The sequence below is a fragment of the Bidens hawaiensis genome, unplaced genomic scaffold (genome assembly GCF_021521415.1).
Source record: "Bidens hawaiensis isolate Kalapana, Puna unplaced genomic scaffold, B.hawaiensis_p1.1 tig00041050_1, whole genome shotgun sequence".
Taxonomy (NCBI): domain Eukaryota; kingdom Viridiplantae; phylum Streptophyta; class Magnoliopsida; order Asterales; family Asteraceae; genus Bidens; species Bidens hawaiensis.
This window is the reverse complement of record NW_027497247.1, coordinates 39,565-57,703: the sequence shown is the minus strand read 5'-3', so window position 1 is coordinate 57,703 and position 18,139 is coordinate 39,565. Positions and strand designations below refer to the sequence as shown.

Here is an 18,139-nt window from a genome sequence, read left to right as displayed (position 1 = left end):
TCAGTACCATGTTTGAAAAATAATAATATTAAAAAACGAATAAAAGTATAGGTTGGAGTACATACCTTGACTGTTTAGTATAACAGTTATCCTCGGGATAGAAATCTTACATGAAATATTTTTTGAGATGTATAGCATCCAAGCCCTTGGTAGCAAGTCACCATCCAAAGTTGACAACTTGTATGCCCCCCTTTCCTGCTTCCGAATTGATCAGGTAAGGACCTTCCCACTTTGGTGCGAGCTTCCCATCTATAGGATTGGTAGTATTTTGAAAAGCTTTTTGGAGAACCAAATCCCCTTCTTGAAATCTTCGAACTCTGATATTCTTGTTATAGGACTTTGCTATCTTCTGTTGATAAGAAGCCATTCTGATCTTTGCCAAATCCCGGAGTTCTTCTACTGCCTCTAAATCTTCAAGTAGGCTACGAGTGTTATCTTCAAGATTTTGATGAGTGACTCTGCCGAAAGAACAAAAGGTAGTTCCTCGGCCCAGTTTCCTTTCTTAGACCCCAACTTTTTCTTCAGGTTATTGATAATGATTTTGTTGCTTGATTCGGCCTGTCCATTAGCCTGAGGGTGGACAAGTGTTGATGTGATCATCTTGATTCCCCAACTGGCACAGAAGTTAGTTGTTCTCTTGCCGATGAATTGCGAACCATTGTCACATACTATCTCTGCCGGGATCCCAAATCTGGTCAGGATATTGCGCTTGATGAATGAGATAACTTCTTTCTCTCTGACTTGAACAAAGGCTTCTGCTTCGATCCACTTTGAGAAATAATCTGTCATAGCCAACATAAAGACTTTTCCTCCTGGAGCTCTTGGTAATTTCCCCACGGTATCCATCCCCCACTTCATGAAAGGCCAAGGGGATATAATAGGATATAATGGTTCTGCTGGCTGGTGCAAATGTTGTTATGTCTTTGGCATGCATCACATTTCTGAGAATAATTCATAGCATCCCTCTTCATCGTTGGCCAGAAATACCCCGTCCTCGGGATTTTGGAAAATAGAGCTCTGCCCCCAGTGTGGTTCCCACAATCTCCATCATGGATATCTTGAAGAACTTCTTGAGCTTCTGCCTTCTCCAAGCACCTAAGATATGGTCCTGCAAGAGATTTTCTATATAATATATCATTCATTATAGTATATGGGATTACCTTTGTGCGAAAAGCTCTTGGGTTTTCACCCTTGGGGATAACTCCATCCTGAATATATTTTCTGATTGGGATAACCCAAGAATCTTCATTATCCTCAGGATTCTTGACTCCCACATCTTCGTTATATTTTGATATTTCATTGACACCTTGCTCTTCTATTGTTGGGCTCAGGATGTGTACGATAGGGATCTTGACACCTTCTGGTATCCTGAAGGATGAGGCTAAATATGCCAGGGCGTCTGCTTCAACATTCTCTTCCCTAGGTACCTGCGAAATATCAAATATTTCGAAACACTTTGCTAGTTTTTTTACTAGCTCTAGATATTTCATTAGTCTTTCTCCTCTAACAGTATACGAACCATTAAAATGATTAGTTAATAATAATGAATCAACATGTACTTGAATAAACCTGATTTTCATGTCGATTGCTAGTTGTAATCCTGCTATCAAAGCTTCATATTTTGCCTCATTATTTGTGGCTTGAAATCCGCAGGATATGGATTGAGGTATAATGTCCCCCTGTGGCGATTTCAGCAAAATCCCGAGACCTGTTCCTCTAACATTTGAAGCACCATCAGTATATAGAGTCCACTTATCTTTGGTTTCTTCAAGTTGTTGGACTTCCAAGTCTGCCTTTTCTTTAAGTTCACTGGTGAAATCAGCCACAAAGTCTGCCAATGCCTGGGATTTGATAGCAGTCCTAGGTTCATATGTTATCTCATATGCACTTAGCTTTACTGCCCATTTTGCCATTCTACCTGACATTTCTGGTTTTCTCAAAACAGACTTAATAAGATAGTTAGTTTTAACAAATATAGGGTGAGTTTCAAAATAATGTCTAAGTTTAGTAGATGATAAGGGCTAAAATTAATTTCTCAAGATAAGAATACCTGGTTTCAGCATCCAAAAGACTTTTACTTACATAATATATGAGGTGTTGCTGACCTTCGAGATCCTTAGCCAAAACTGCACTTATAGCATTATTTGATACAACAAGTATAGAGATAGAGATTCACCTTTCTCGGGTTTTACCAGTAGAGGAGCAGAAGAAAGATAAGCTTTTAAGGATGCTAAAGCTTCCTCATGCTTACTGGTCCACTCGAACTTCTTGTTTTTCTTCAGGATATCATAAAATTCTTTGCACTTTTCTGAGGATTTGGATATGAATCTGTTGAGTGCCGCTATCCTGCCGGTCAGCCTTTGAACATCCTTAACTGATTCTGGGGATTTAGATTCAGGATAGCTTGTATCTGTTCCGGACTCGCCTCTATCCCCCTTTTGGTGACCATGTATCCCAAGAATTTGCCAGCCTTCACTCCAAAATGGCATTTCGAAGGATTCAGCTTCATGTTGTATTTGTCAAGGATATCAAATGCTGTCTTGAGATCATGAAGGTGATCTTCAGCTTTCTTGGACTTCACCACCATATCATCAATATAGACCTCCATTGTGTCCCCCAGTTTCTCTTTGAACATCATGTTAACTAACCTCTGATAGGTTGCACCTGAATTTCTAAGTCCAAAGGGCATAGCAATATAACAATAAATACCTGTGGGAGTCATGAAGGCTGTATCTTCTTGATCTGAGGGCTCCATCTGGATTTGCTGAAATCCTGAGGATGCGTCCATAAATGTCAGCATCTCATGACCAGCTGTAGCATCCACCATTGAATCAATGTGTGGTAGAGGGAATGGATCTTTAGGACAAGCCTTATTCAAGTCTGTGAAATCTACGCAAACTCTCCATTTGCCATTCTTTTTCCGTACAACCACCACATTTGCTACCCATCGGGGATATTGAACTTCCCTAATCATTTTTGCCTTCAAGAGTCTTTCTACTTCCTTTTGAATGATTATGTTTCTTTCAGGTGCAAACTTTCTTCTCTTTTGATGGATTGGCCTGAAAGAGTTATCAATTCCAAGTTTATGTGTTATAATATCTTTGGAAATACCTGTCGTATCTTCATGTTTCCATGAAAATGTTGATAGCCTTGACTTGAGGAAATCGAGCAATTTTGACTCAATATCCTCAGAAATGCTAGTTCCTATCAGCACTTTGGCTTCAAGATCCTCGGGATAAAGAGGTACTTCTTTAATTTCTTTTTCCCTGGCCTCCATTACGCCTCGTGCTAGCTTCTGTAATTGCTACGCCTGCTGGGGTTTGGCAGTACACTTCATGGAAGAGGTGTAGCAATTCTTGGCGTCTTGTTAGCCACTCATGATTTTGATAACTCCCCACGGACTTGGGAGTTTTACACATTGGTGATAAGTGGAGGGAACTGCTTTCATATCATGTATCCAAGGCCTGCCTAATATAATATTGCAACAAGATAAACAGTCAATAACATAAAATTTTTGCATTTTATTTACCCCTGCGACATATATTGGGAGCTTAATCTCCCCAATAGTGTTTTTAGTTTCTCCACTGAATCCAACCAATACTGAGGAACTAGGGACGATCTCATCCTCAGGAATATTCATCTCTTTCAACACGTCTAATTGAATAATGTTGACAGAGCTTCCGCCATCTATGAGGATCCTGCGTACATAATGGTTAGCCACATATAAAGTTATTACCAAACTATCATGATGAGGATCCTGAACATCGGCTCTATCACTTTCATCGAAGGATACAATCCTCTCTTGAGTGAGAATAGATATCTTTGTTGGCCTGTCAGCCACTTCTAATTTTTTTTGGTCAGCATTTCTCTTTGCAGCAGAATAAGAGGTTCCACAGATGTCGGATCTTCCGGATATAAACATGATTGTTCTTGCATCCATTGGTGGAGGAGTTGGCTTTTCAGGAATTTTCTCGGGATCTTGCTCTCTTCCTTTCTTCTTGCCAAGTAGTTCTTTCAGGTGCCCTTGCTGAGAAGATAGCTGATCTCCCTTCTGAGTGCAATGCAATCATCAGTCAAGTGCCCAAAGTCTTCGTGGAAGGCACACCATTTTGATTTGTCTTTCCATGCTCCTGGTTTCTCCATCTTCCTTGGCCACCTGGCTTTTTCACCTAAATCCTGCATGGCACACATTAATCCACCAATATCAACAGAAAAACAATATTCAGAGATTTTTGGATATTCTTCATCATCTTCTTCATCTACTGCATTAATCCTGGGGTTATCAGGCTTGTGGTAAGGCTTTGCTCGAAAAGACTTTCCCAGGGATTCGAATTTCCTGTTCGTCTGATCATACTTCGGGATATTGACCTTAGAATTTTTCTTGTCGTCTTCTAGCCTGATAAACCTCAGAGCTCTACTTCTTGCTTCATCTAATGACCTGCATGGAGTCATAACGAGATCATCAAAGAAAGAGGAGCCCTTCTCTAACCCCAACTTGAGAGCTTCCACTGCTGAAGTTGGGTTTAGATTCGGGATTTCCAGTGACTCCTTACTAAACCTGGTAATAAAATCTCTCAAGGATTCCCCAGGATTCTGGGTTACCCTATAAAGATCACCTGTCATTTTCTCAAAAGTTCTACTGCAAGAAAACTGGTTATTTAACATGTTAACTAAATGAGAAAAAGAATTGATAGTGTTAGGGGGAATACTCAGTAGCCACTTCATGGCTGCTCCAGTTAAGGTAGACCCAAACCCTTTGCAAAGACATGCTTCCTTGATTTCCATAGGGATTGGATTGATCTCCATACGTTCTCTGTATTGTGCGACGTGTTCCTCCTGATCTGTCGAGCCATCATACAGTTTCATATTTGGGGTTTGAAACCGTTTTGGGATCTGCACGTCGCTAATCGATGGCACGAACCGGGATATCTTGTGGCCATCAGTAGGAACTTCAGCTATGGGACGGATTACGCCAGGGACGTTTGATATCATGTCCTTGAGTTTCTGTAACTCTCGGGCTAAACTTGAACTTATGCCTGTATCCTGATTAGCATTAAAATGAATTGTATTGAAAGTGTTACCCTGATTGATATTCTGAGGAACGGTTTGGGTGTTGTAGCTGGCATTCCCGAACATAGTATTTCCTGGAGTGACAAATGGAGTGTTCGAGGTGTTAGCCTGCATCGGGATGAAGTCTCCCTGGTGCACCTCGGAGGACCCTGCAAATTGCTGAGTCTGAGCATATGGCTGCTGAGGATTGAAGAATCCTGATGGAGGTACTCCTGAGAATTCTGCCCGCTGTGGAAATCCTGAGGATACCACCTGTTGATAAGGACCTGAGGATCCTCCCTGCTGCGCCAATCCTGAGGATAACGTCGTTGATAAGGACCTGAGGATCCTCCCTGCTGCGCCAATCCTGAGGATCCAGCATGTTGAAACGGCCCAGCAATGGATGCATGCAAGGATCCTTGGGATCCGGATGAGTACAATCTCATGGACCCTGAGTGCTGGAAAAGCGAGGATCCAGGGTTGTACGCCATGGTTGACTCCGGACGCACCAATCCTGAGGATCCTGGAGGAGTGAAATCCAGAGATCTCGGGATTAATGGTGTGAATACTTCCGCCGGCTTCTTGGCTTTCCTGATATCTTCTAGTTCCTTCACCAGCATCTGGTTGGTCTTGTTCTGGCGATCCATCTGTTCATGTAATCGCTTATAAATAGACAAAAGTTCATTATTAGATACCATAACGGGATCCTGGGGGGATGGTCTCGATCCCGAAAATACTGGAGTAGCAGCTTTCTTCTGAATGTTGTCAGGTTTCTTTGGGATAACAGCAACAGAAGGAGGAGGAGGCATGGAAGGTTTCGCTAAGGATTCTGAGGCTGCGGTAGAAGATGAAACAATCTTAGGTTGTGAAGACATGTTGTGTATATTGATAGTATGGTTTCGTTTGAGAATGAATAATGATCAAAGCACCGTTTGCCCCACGGTGGGCGCCAAATTGTTTCGGTCAAAAATTAACAACTAACTTTTGATCAAATTAGTGCGTGAGGCTAGGTGCTAAATGGTAAATAGATCGGACACAAAGATATGATCACAAGGGAAAAAACCCTTGATTATAATAGTCTTCGTTTCGGTCAAGAGTTTGCAACTTAATCCTTAGTCGAATTTGCTTCGGTTAAGGATTATGAACGTAACTTTTGGTCGATTTAACGCTTGATTATTATGATCGCCGGCACAAAAAACCCCCGGACGGTGAAAACTATCACCGTCAAGTTTATTAATATCGAAAACAAGTGGTTACAAGGGTTGGAGCTGATTGAATATCGAAAGCTAAGTGTTACAGTGATTGCTAGTAGCTAAGTAGTGAAAGAGTGTGTGTGACCTATGATATTATCAGCTCAATATATAATAAGAGATTACAACTGTTATCCCGAAAAATCCGGAAACCCTAGACTATTTCTTCAACAAGCCGTTAGCTTCCACGTTTGTCGATTGACGAAGTTCAAGTTATATTTCGTTGCAATCCACGTTTTCATAAACATATTTAACACTGCTCTTATCTGCAAAACAGTTAGATAATATAGGACAATTGAATTAGTCAACGTACATTCCTCAGAATAACCGCTTGAGTCAATATCCTTAAGTTAAGCTCAATTCCGAGGATAAAAATCCACACCCAACAGCTAGGTAATTTTATATTAAGTAAAAAAATATTATAAATAATATAGCCATGAAAGATGTGTGTACAAAAAATAATATAGTATTAAATTGTTATTTAAAAATACGATTACATAAGAAACAAATCAGGAAGACATAAAACTATTGTAATAAATGGATGTATGAAAAAGCCCGGTAATATTTATTACTAAAGCCCAGACAAAGGTCCTAACTCCTAAGTTGTATCAGTGGCCCAGATATGTTGGATCATATTAATTTTTTGTGGCCCAATATGCAAGGGCTGGGTATATCATATCCATATCGGTGGCCCACAAGACAAATTACTTGCCAGTAAGAAACTAATAAATAGACGAGTACTCCTAAGCCCAACTTTCATGCCCGATTATAAAATCATGTTCCGTACTTGTTTCAACATTCATCGTGTATCAAGTATATTCGTTAGTTTATTAAAAATATTTCTTAAGGTTTTTAAATACTCTCATACTATTTTATATAAATTTACAATCCAAGAAAGTAAAAAAAATATAAGCAAAGAAAACGAATGAATTAGTATGGTAAATTGTTTTATCAATTATTAAAAAAACTTGAAGTTAAAAAATAACATTTTGGTATAGTTTGAGTCAGTAAGTATGTGTGTTTCATGTAATCATGTTTGATTGCTTGATTTCATACCCGAACACTCATTCTATTACACATATCTAAACTTACAATTTTCCTGTTGGGTGTGCATGATTCGGTTTGATTCAGTTATTAGTCTCTACCAAGCTAACTAAACGGTTTTTGGTTATTAATTCTTTTTTTTTTTGAAAGGCACTGCAACTTAGATATAAAACGAACAATAATCCTCGAGCTAAAAGCCAGAGGACAACTAAGAATTACAAAAGCAAAATGAAAAAAACCAACCAACCAACCCACGAAACCACATACCCAACTAAGCGATTAAACAAAAAAGAGACGATTCCCTCCAAACTCGCCAATCCAAAACGTTGTGTGCTAATCTAGACTTAATCCAACCAAACAAATTCACCTTGATTTCTTCCAAAAGTTGCTCCGAAGCAAAAACAATGTAATGTACGTAATTTATGCATCCATTACTTGTTCTCTTCTTGATTATTTGGTTCAGTTTATTTGGTTAATAATCAAAATCAAACTTAGGCCAAAATATTTGTTTACAAATAATTGTAATGAATGCATAGATATACGAAATGAAAGTAGAAATACGTAAAACGCAAATATTAATACATGAAATAGAGATATAAATATATGAAATAGAGGTATAAATACATAAAATTATGGTATAAAACATACAATATAGAGGTATAAAAGCTAGAAACATATGAAAATATGAATGATCCGGTTTGATTCGGTTAACAAATGATACAACAAATAACATATAACAGACTTTCGGTTAATTCAGTTCAGTTTTATCGGTTTTATTCGGTTAACGATTTGGTTATTGTTCGGATGGGTCGGTGTTGAGTTCATCTGCATCTCTAGATTCCATTACACGTGGGTCCACTTGAGTTTCACTGGTGTATGTATTTCCGTACACAAATTGAGTTTGTTCTTTGAAGCAAAAGATCGAACACCTTGTGTGCACCGCCATGGACACCGCCAAACACCAATTCCTGAACGAATTCGGTGAGTCTTACGGTTACCCAGATGCCCCAAATAGTATAGATGATATTCGAGCTACTGAGTTCAAAAGACTTGATGGTACGGACAATCATGAACTGTTTCAAGATTTAATTGATCTATGTATTATGTGTTTACAGTATGCAGTTTTTTAAATTGAAATTATTTATTCATTTAGTTAATTAATTAAGGTGTTTGTATTGTATTGTATTGTATTGTATTGTATTGTATTGTATTGTATTGTATTGTATGTAGGGAGTGTGTATTTGGATCATGCTGGTGCAACTTTATATTCTGAGTTGCAGATGGAAGCCATATTTAAAGATCTTTCAACCACGGTTTACGGCAATCCCCGTATCCTTTTTACCGTAACTGGATTGACTTATTGACCAATGCGAATCATAATATTCATCAAACAAGCCACGAGGTGCATGGTGCACGCTTGTTTTGAGTTTATTATGATTTCGGATTCGTCACATGTTACATTCTTTCACAAAAATTAGGCGCAACTTCGAAGCAATTGGAATTTCATTCATATTTGATCATTTGTCCATGTCTCTCGTTTTTCATACGAAATTCACACAAAAGTCATACGAAGTTCTTGTTAAATTTTTGAGTTTTATCCGGTTGGAAATTTGGGAAAACCACGGAATTATTTTGATCTGAAAGTGTTTCGCGACTCTCAGATCATCTGAGTGTTGTATTTTACGAATCCACAAAAACAAGCACGGTATTCATTATATTTGTTCATTAGCTCTTGGATTAATGTCATTCTTTGAAAAATAAAGATTCCATGTGATACCTTAATCTGCAAATATTAGATAGTCAAAGCAGTTCTAGCTTGGCCACCTCAGACATTGTAGAAAATGCTCGCCATCAGGTAACTTGTTATATGCGCCCGCGCGCGCACACACATATGCATATATCTAGTTCATTTACCTTACACCTGAACTGCATTACATCATTCCACTATTGATTATTTTACGAAACATGAAAACGACTGCTTACCCCAAGATTGATTGATTAGTCATCATGACTTGAAGCGGGTTCAAAAAATCAACTTTATGAGGCTTTTACTATCTATTACCATATGTATTACCCGAAAGTAGATTGATAAAAATGGGTGGATAGCTAGGAACACTAAGGCACACAAAGGATCCGTTATAGAGATTATGTAAGCTCTGTGTATAAAAAGAATTAGAGGCTTTAAATAGGTAGAAATGATCAAGGAGTACTTCCCAGTTCCCAGATTCCGATCTAGAGTATACTTCTATTCACCGATAAGTAAATAACTATCAAGAACGAAGTAATTCTCTAACTTTGTTTAAGGTCCCCTGTTTTTGAGAAAGTAGAATAGGAACGAAAAAATAAAAAGATGGAAGACCGAATGAAATTGCACTAGAAAAACTAGATTTTTTTTCTTTCTCTATATAGAGATATAATTCTTGTCATGATTCGTGTAAACTAACATATAAAAGAGCGAGAGACATGGCAGCACATGCTAGGCAAGTATCCTCGTCTCTGCTGATCGGTAGTTAAGGAGTTATATTAACTGTTGTTAAGAGTTTCATTTGTTTTTATTTTATCAACATTATGTTTGTATTATTATATCTATAGGTTCTGAAACTGTGTAACGCATCTCCAAAGGAGTATAAATGCATATTTACTTCTGGAGCAACCGCAGCTCTTAAACTTGTTGGTGAGGCTTTACCTTGGAGTGATCAGAGCACGTTTATGTATACGATTGAGAATCACAACAGTGTTCTTGGCATTAGAGAGTATCCTCTCATCAGTACATCATATTTAGTTTATGTTTTATAAACTTTCTGATATTATCTTTTGAATATGTTAATGACCTTAATTTTTAAAGATATGCTCTTAATAAAGGCGCTGTGGCGTTAGCAATAGACTTTAAGGAAGCTGCAGAGTCATCTATAAAGGTTTTACAGCATCCTATACAGAAGAGAAGTGAAACTAGGGTTTTGGATGAACAACCTACTGGTAACACTTGTTTATCTTCATTTACATCAAAATAATATAATAAAAAACCTTAAATTGCTTTTCTGTATGCAGGTGAAGTATACAATTTATTTGCCTTCCCTTCAGAATGTAATTTTTCAGGCGTGAAGTTTAACCTTGATTTAATAGAGATGATTAAGGAAGATTCAGAGAAATTATTTGAAGGCTCTCAGCATTGCAAGTATGAGATTTATCTTCCATGTAATATAAAAATATTCTTCGAATATAGTTAACGGTATATGTGGTTTTGTTTATAACCAGAGGAAACTGGATGGTTTTGCTTGATGCTGCAAAAGGATGTGGTACGGACCCTCCAAATTTATCCAAATATAAGGCAGATTTTGTTGTTATGTCATTTTACAAGGTAAGATTTTCAACCTTTTGTTTGAAAGTGAGATAATATAGAGACGTGTATATTTATTTATTTTTTTGGCGTAGCTTTTTGGATATCCAACTGGACTTGGAGCATTGATTGTTCGAAATGGTAAGTAAATGCTGAAAATAATTACACATTTGACAATAATATAATTGATATTTAATAATTTCTGTACAGAAGCTGCAAGGTTACTAAAGAAGAGCTACTTTAGTGGAGGTTTGTATTGGCAACCGAACACTCATTTTGTCCGCATTTTGCATGAATAAATTATGGTTTAACAATAAAAAAAATTTCAGGTACAGTGGCTGCATCAATTGCTGACATTGACTTTGTGAAAAGAAGAGAAGGTATTGAAGAATCGTTCGAAGATGGAACACTATCGTTCTTGAATATTGCATCCATTCGACATGGATTTAACATCCTTAACACATTGACTATGGTATCCATATCAAGGTACACAACTCTTATTGTTATGAGCGCGATATCTGCAGGTAGTTATGATTTAGTTTGACTAATTACTTGTCTATATGTTAAAGGCATACATCAACCCTTGCAAGATATACAAGAAATATGCTTTTAGCATTAAAACATGCAAATGGGCAGGATGTATGCAAAATATATGGCCTGGAGTATTTAAAGGTAAGTAAATCACAAATGAAAATAAATAATATCTAGTTGAATGCAAATAAATAATAATCTATTATTATTTTTTAGACGGTTCATAGCGGACTTGGCCCTGTGGTTTCTTTTAATTTAAAACGGGCTGATGGTTCTTGGGTTGGCCCGAGTGAAGTGGAAAAGTTGGCTTCTTTGTCTGGAATTCAGCTACGGGTAATTATTATGACTTAGTTATTAATTATTTAAATGTATATGAGTGTTTGTATATTGTTATGGTTTTTAAAAGGAAAAATTCTATATCGCTAGATTAATCATTATTCTCTATAATATTTAACAGTTATATTTGAAATTCTATAGACAGGATGCTTTTGCAATCCTGGTGCTTGTGCCAAGTATCTTGGTTTATCACATGCAGAGCTTCTATCCAACATTGAGGCAAGAACATTATTTAAAAATAAAAATACTAATAACATACATGAGTTTATAATAATTTGGATCCTTAACAAACCGTTGTCTATATATTGTTTTGTTAGGCGGGGCATGTTTGCTGGGATGACCTTGATATATTACATGGAAAACCAACTGGAGCTGTGAGAGTATCATTTGGTTATATGTCTACATTTGAAGATGCATGGGTATGTTGGTCTTTAATGCAAATATACATCTGATTTTAACTGTTTTTTTAATGTAGATTTATCCATTCTGCATATATATAGGGTGAGGTTTGTTACAGAACACTAAATTATTGCAAGAACAAAAGAAATACAAATCTGAATTGTTTTATTATTTTATCAATGGTTCATAGTTTTTAAAAATATTACTTCCTACATACAGATGCATATGTAATGTACAAGAAAAAATTATTAAACTATATTGTTTATACTTATTTAAAATTTTAGACGTGCACCTACACATGACTTGACTATTCATTTTTTTTTTAAATTTCAGGAGTGATGAATGAATAGTGCATTTCAACCATTTTCTTATATTTTAAAATTTTTAAGATTGAAAAAAAATGATTTATTATGTTCTTCATGTTCTCGCAAAAACAGCGTTCTGTCTAGAACGCTTCCCTTCATATTAACGTGAATATTATATAACTTAACTCTCATATTAATTTTCCAGAGATTCATGAACTTCATTATAAGTTCCTTCGTCTCGTTACCTATTACTACATTAAGATCCAGATCTATCCAATCTGCCACTAAAGGTCATCTTAAACATTCTACAGTTAATCTTAATTTTTTTTGTGGCTGAGACATTATGTTTAACTTATATACACAATCACAATGCAGGTGACATGACGACAACAGAACATCATCTCACATCAATTGTCGTCTATCCAATAAAATCATGTGCAGGATTCAAAGTGGACAGCTGGCCTCTAAGCAGCACTGGTAGAGAGTTGTAAGATGCATATGTTTGTTAAAACATTACGCTTTAGATTTAATCCGTCTTGTATTACTAATTTTTCTACATTTTCTATTTAGGATTGTTATATGATCGAGAATGGCTTCTCAAAAGCACAAATGGTGAAGTTCTAACACAGAAAAAGGTCGGAAATGAATTTATTTATTTATTTATGTTCCTTGTAACAGTGTCTGCTAAAGAATATTGAACTTGTTTACATTTTGTAGGTTCCTGAAATGAACTTTATTGGTACAAATATTGACATCAAGTCAGGAATACTTCATGTGGAATCTCCTCGGTGCAAAGAGAAGCTAGTTATCGAACTTAAATCAAACTTGTTTGCTTCTGTAGAGGAAATCAATGTACATTCCCAAAGGTTCGGAAATAATATCGTCTATTATATTAATAAATTACCATTTTATATTTAATTTTCTTAAATTCTTTTTTGCTTTACAGGTATGAAGTTATGGGCTATGATAACAAAATCGACACTTGGTTTAGTAACGCGGTTGGCCGGCCTTGTTATTTATTAAGATCTAGCAAGTCCTGTACCCGTTTGAACAAAAGCCAAAACCCGAGCATATGCAGAGACATAAAGACCAGATTAAACTTTGTAAACGAAGCTCAGCTTTTATTGATATCCGAGGAAAGCGTGTGTGACCTGAATCACAGATTAAACTCAAGTAAGCTTTATTATTATTTTAACGATGTGCTTTTATGTATTGGTGGTTGAAATTGCAACTGATTTTGTTAAATAACTGTTGTTAAAGAAGAAGGGTCTGTTGGATTACCGTCTATGGAAGTTGATGCAATGAGATTCCGACCCAATCTTGTGATATCCGGTGGTGTGCCCTACACTGAAGACAGTTGGAGTGGTCTTAATATTGGAAAAAATCACTTCATGGTTAGTTCTATCTTTATACAAATGGGTCATCTTTTCCCGAATGAGTTGATTTTCGGGTTATGTTATATCTATAAAATGGAAAACGGATAAGAGATAAAAGAATAGCTAAAGCCTAAAGGGGAAACGGGTCAATGGGCTGAAGTTTACCTACACGTGTATTTGACACACTAACGATTCAAATGAAATAAATAGGATACTTGAAAAGATAAATCCTTGAAAATCATTTTGATCGTATTTGCCACACTAAATGTTTGAAATAAAAGTAAAAAATAGCTAGTAGCTACCACAAATTAACATTAATATAGAGGGGAGGAGGGGTAGAGGACGACCTAAATCGACTTGGGATGAGAGGATTAAGCATGATTTGATAGACCTAAATCTCTCCGAGGACATGGCTGGGGATAGGAATTATTGGAGAAGTAGAATTAAAGTTAAGGATTTTTAGGGAGAACTGAATACTTTAGGGATTTCTATTTACCTTATTTTTGGTCACACACCATTATGATATTTTATTTTCATATATATATATATATATATATATATATATATATATATATATATATATATATATATATATATATATATTTATATATATAGTATTATCATTTTTATTACGTGCTATTATCAACTATATTATAGTTGAACTTTGATTTCATTTTATATTGCCTCATACAAATGTAGTCTAGAGCTGAGGGTCTCTCTGGAAGCCACCTCTCTATCCCGTTGGATAGAGGTACGGTGAGCCTACATCCACCCTCCCCAGACCCTACTTATAGCTTTGGCTATTGGTGGGACTTCACTGGGTATGATTGATTGATTGATTTTTTTTCCTTTGGTTTGTTGGTATCTCATTTATATCTATGTTAGTGGGAGGTCATGGGTTCGAACCTTGCACAGTTGCATATTTCCTATGTTTTTTATTGGATTTGATTTAGATAGTTGCGCCATATTCCTATACTAGCTTTTGAACCCGTGTATTACACGGGATTTGTCAAATAATAAAAATAAATTAGATCCTTTATTTCAATTGTGGGGTAGAGGTAAGGCTGCCTACATCTTACCCTCCTCAGACCCTACCATAGCTTTTGCTATTGGTGGGATATACTGAGTACGATGATGATGATGATGATGATTTCAATTGTGATTCTCAAAATACTTATAAATTAATTTAATGTAGATTTAATGGAAAAAGACAAACGGGTGGTTAACAAAAAGTACTAACATAGCGGTTTTAATGGAAACGTCAAGAAAGTTTAAAAAAAAGTATTGAAGTTGTGTAATTGGTCAAACCTCAAGTATGAAAATGAAACTTAATTCAATAATGAATAAAATCCATACTATGTTATAACCCACTTTACAAAATGGTTTTGACCCATGACCCATGAATAGCTAGAATGAATGAGATGAGAGATTAGGAATTAGAAGAAATGTAGGCTTGACACCTAAGCCTCAACATTTTCTTTTATTAGTATTGTAAGATTTTTTGTTGGATTTAGTTTGAATAGTTATTGGGCTTTTCCTATATTTTCTATCGGTTTTAGTTAACAATTTTTTTTGCTTCGAGCAACTCAAAGTCCCCAACTCGCTTATTAATATATAAACTGGTCGATCCAATCCAAAAATTTATACAGTGTCGATAGATATTCTTAAAAGAGTGTTTTTTTTTTGTTTTTTGTTTTTTGTTAATTCTCTACTTCCAAAGCTGCAGTCTTGATATGTATGTTTTTGTAGTCATTAGGCGGCTGCAATCGTTGCCAGATGATCAATTTGAATTATCAAGCCGGTGAGGTACAAAAATCAAATGAGCCTTTAGCTACTTTAGCAGCATACAGGAGGGCAAAGGTTAGTTATTAAATCTGCTTTCCTTTTTTTTCGGTTTTGTTAAAAAAAATTCAAATTTTATTATTGGTACAGGGAAAAATACTATTTGGAATATTATTGCGATATGAGTGGGAGATTGATACCGCGGAGGAAACATCTTCTTGGGTTCATGTAGGACAGGAAGTATACCCTGATGCATGTTGATGACTGGATGACTTTGTACATGTAATGTTCTTCCTAGTTTTAGCAAGTTCAAATCTTTAATATTGTAATGAGGGTTGGCTGTATGTGGGGTTTCTTTTATTTATACAAATAATAAAACATTTAGGTCTTCACATCAAGGGTATTATTCTAGAAGTGGCAAACTAAACAGCTAGGTTCACTTTGACTGTTAATTGAGCCAGTATTTTTTTTTTAAATTAAGATTAATAATTTACATATTTAAAAGTTAAATGTAAACCGGTCGGGTTTCACTAAGCGTTAAATGGTGATTTAAGCCACCAGTTGAACCGACGCCTTTGCTTCGGTTTGGAATTTGGACTTTCCGGTCAATGGTATATATATATAGTTAACAAGTAATTGTAAGGGTTGGAATTGAATGATAATTGAAAAGGTAGGTTTTGTTGGGTGTTAGGTATAAATGTGTTTTGACTTGTGACCTTGACTATTTCTCTTCAAAATTGGCTGTTCTTTCCGGGTCTTTCGTTCTTCTCTTTCCCTATCATTGATTTTAAACCTTCAGATTTTGCTATTCATAAATAAATAAATAAAAATAATAATAATAAAACTTGAATGTCCAATTTAGTTTGTTGATGCTGACATTTTGTAGGGATTTTGATTACTTCTTGGTCATAAATAAAAAGAAGCTTTCATCATACACCCAAAAAAGAAGATTCTGTACGTATTGAAAAATATCGTTATCAGTTTGTCTCAATTTTCGATAATGTTGTCTTATTTGGAAACTTGGAGTCGTTACTTTCTCTGACTGCAAAGTGTTCTTGACGAAGCACGCGTCATTGAAATTTCAATAATTATATGCTAGAAGGTTATTCGAGCTATACGTTATAACATATGTTATAGTATAGGTATTTTATATCGGTCTTTCGCCTTTGACTAAAGTTGGCAAAATGATTTATATCTAGGGGTGAAATTGGATGAAGTTTTTTCAACCAATTACATTCAAAGTTCTAAGAACTTTACCAGTGAGAAAACTAGTAATTAACCTTAATCCTTAACCATAAAACCAATGTGTTAAGGTTTCTTAAGAGTGTTTTTACTGATTAAATAAACATTTTATGGGAAGGACAAAAAATAAAAATAAAAAAAATTGGTGTTTTTAAATTTTACATTACTAATCTAAAGTTAGATATTTTTTCATAAAAGATGTCACACAACTGTCTACAAAACAATTGTGTTAGAACTAATTTTGATACACGATTCTCTTTTCACTTTTATATCTTGATATAAAACATCTAACTACTTTATCTGAAATTTGTTTTTGTATAAGTTATTAAAAATGGGTTCGGTATGTCAAGTTGATCAGGGAGTAACCCATTTACCTAAATGTGTTCATAGATTTGACCTAAACTTGTTAAGGTGAACCCAAGCCTACAAATTCATATATTACGTACATGATATGTTTTCGTATCGTGGTGTAAACCTACTTTGGGATATATATTACAAGTTAAAAAAGTATATTGTAGAAATGTTATTGCATCATTGTAGCGAAAATAAGATGTGTTCTAGTGTTAGTACAAAAATCCACGTAGAAGCCGGCATCAAAGCTTCTCTTATCGTAGTGAAGGGGGGAATCTTAATGTGACCAGACTACGACACGGCCGGTTGTTCTTGAGTAAGGCCCTCTCCTTAGGAGAAGGACATTTATCAGGCGAGCCCCAGTTTTTGATTATTTCATCGTTAACACACCAAAGGCTTGTAGTCTAATGATATGAGGTTGTTGACAAGGTAAAGTATCTCCAAGGTAATGAGAGTTCAAGTCTCGTTATGAGCAAAATTGATGTAAATTAGGAGTAGGTGTGTGAGTTTGTCGTTTAAAAAATATTTCATCGTGAACGTGATGTAATATATGTTTTTTGATATTCAACAGCAACTTATGCTATAATAGTGTGTATACCCATTAGAAAAATAGGATTTGAATCAAATAAAAATAACTTTTATCGTGAGAACTTTACAAATAACTAGAGTAATTATGTTAACACTAGAATAATTATTATTACTCTAAAACTTTTGAACTAAAGTAATTATTATTACAATATATTATTTTTTATAACATAGTTATTATAGTTCAAAACTGTAATTACTCTTGTTATTTGTATGTTTAGTATGTTAATTTTATTTGTACCGGATCATACCTCAAAATCTTGAGAAATAATTGTCCATTCAACATAATCAAGTAATTAAGCAGGTAGATTGATCAAATATACTTTCAACGAATAAAATAACTTTACTGTGTGAGAAATAACTGGTTTTATGAAAATCATAACACTTTTCACTTTTCTTTTCAGACAAGGGCTTTGATATATTCGATGTTAATGAATGGCGATAATGTCCGGTTTATGCCTATTTTGGACAAAATCAAAAGAAACAGAAAGTTTTAATTATTTTGGTTTAATTAAATTAAGACAATTAATTTAAGAGTTTATAAATGCTAAT

General features: G+C 35.4%; 1 protein-coding gene across 2 annotated transcripts; it reads left to right on the top strand.

Moving 5' to 3' along the window:
• Window positions 1–8,166: 8,166 nt before the first annotated feature.
• On the top strand, window positions 8,167–15,856 carry LOC143592548 (molybdenum cofactor sulfurase-like). 2 transcript variants are annotated; one of them, XM_077072446.1, is made up of 22 exons: window positions 8,167–8,399; window positions 8,574–8,672; window positions 9,140–9,198; window positions 9,936–10,096; window positions 10,189–10,319; window positions 10,392–10,518; window positions 10,599–10,701; window positions 10,776–10,821; window positions 10,891–10,929; window positions 11,010–11,166; window positions 11,250–11,352; window positions 11,428–11,544; window positions 11,689–11,766; window positions 11,865–11,966; window positions 12,457–12,541; window positions 12,627–12,728; window positions 12,822–12,886; window positions 12,969–13,117; window positions 13,198–13,424; window positions 13,515–13,645; window positions 15,377–15,487; window positions 15,560–15,856. In XM_077072446.1, the coding sequence occupies exons 1-22, from the start codon at window positions 8,288–8,290 to the stop codon at window positions 15,668–15,670; spliced, it is 2,415 nt and encodes an 804-aa protein (XP_076928561.1). In that variant the 5' UTR covers window positions 8,167–8,287; the 3' UTR covers window positions 15,671–15,856. The 2 variants fall into 2 exon arrangements, with proteins under 2 accessions (XP_076928561.1, XP_076928560.1); XM_077072445.1 differs by having other exon boundaries at window positions 13,512–13,645.
• Window positions 15,857–18,139: the final 2,283 nt, after the last annotated feature.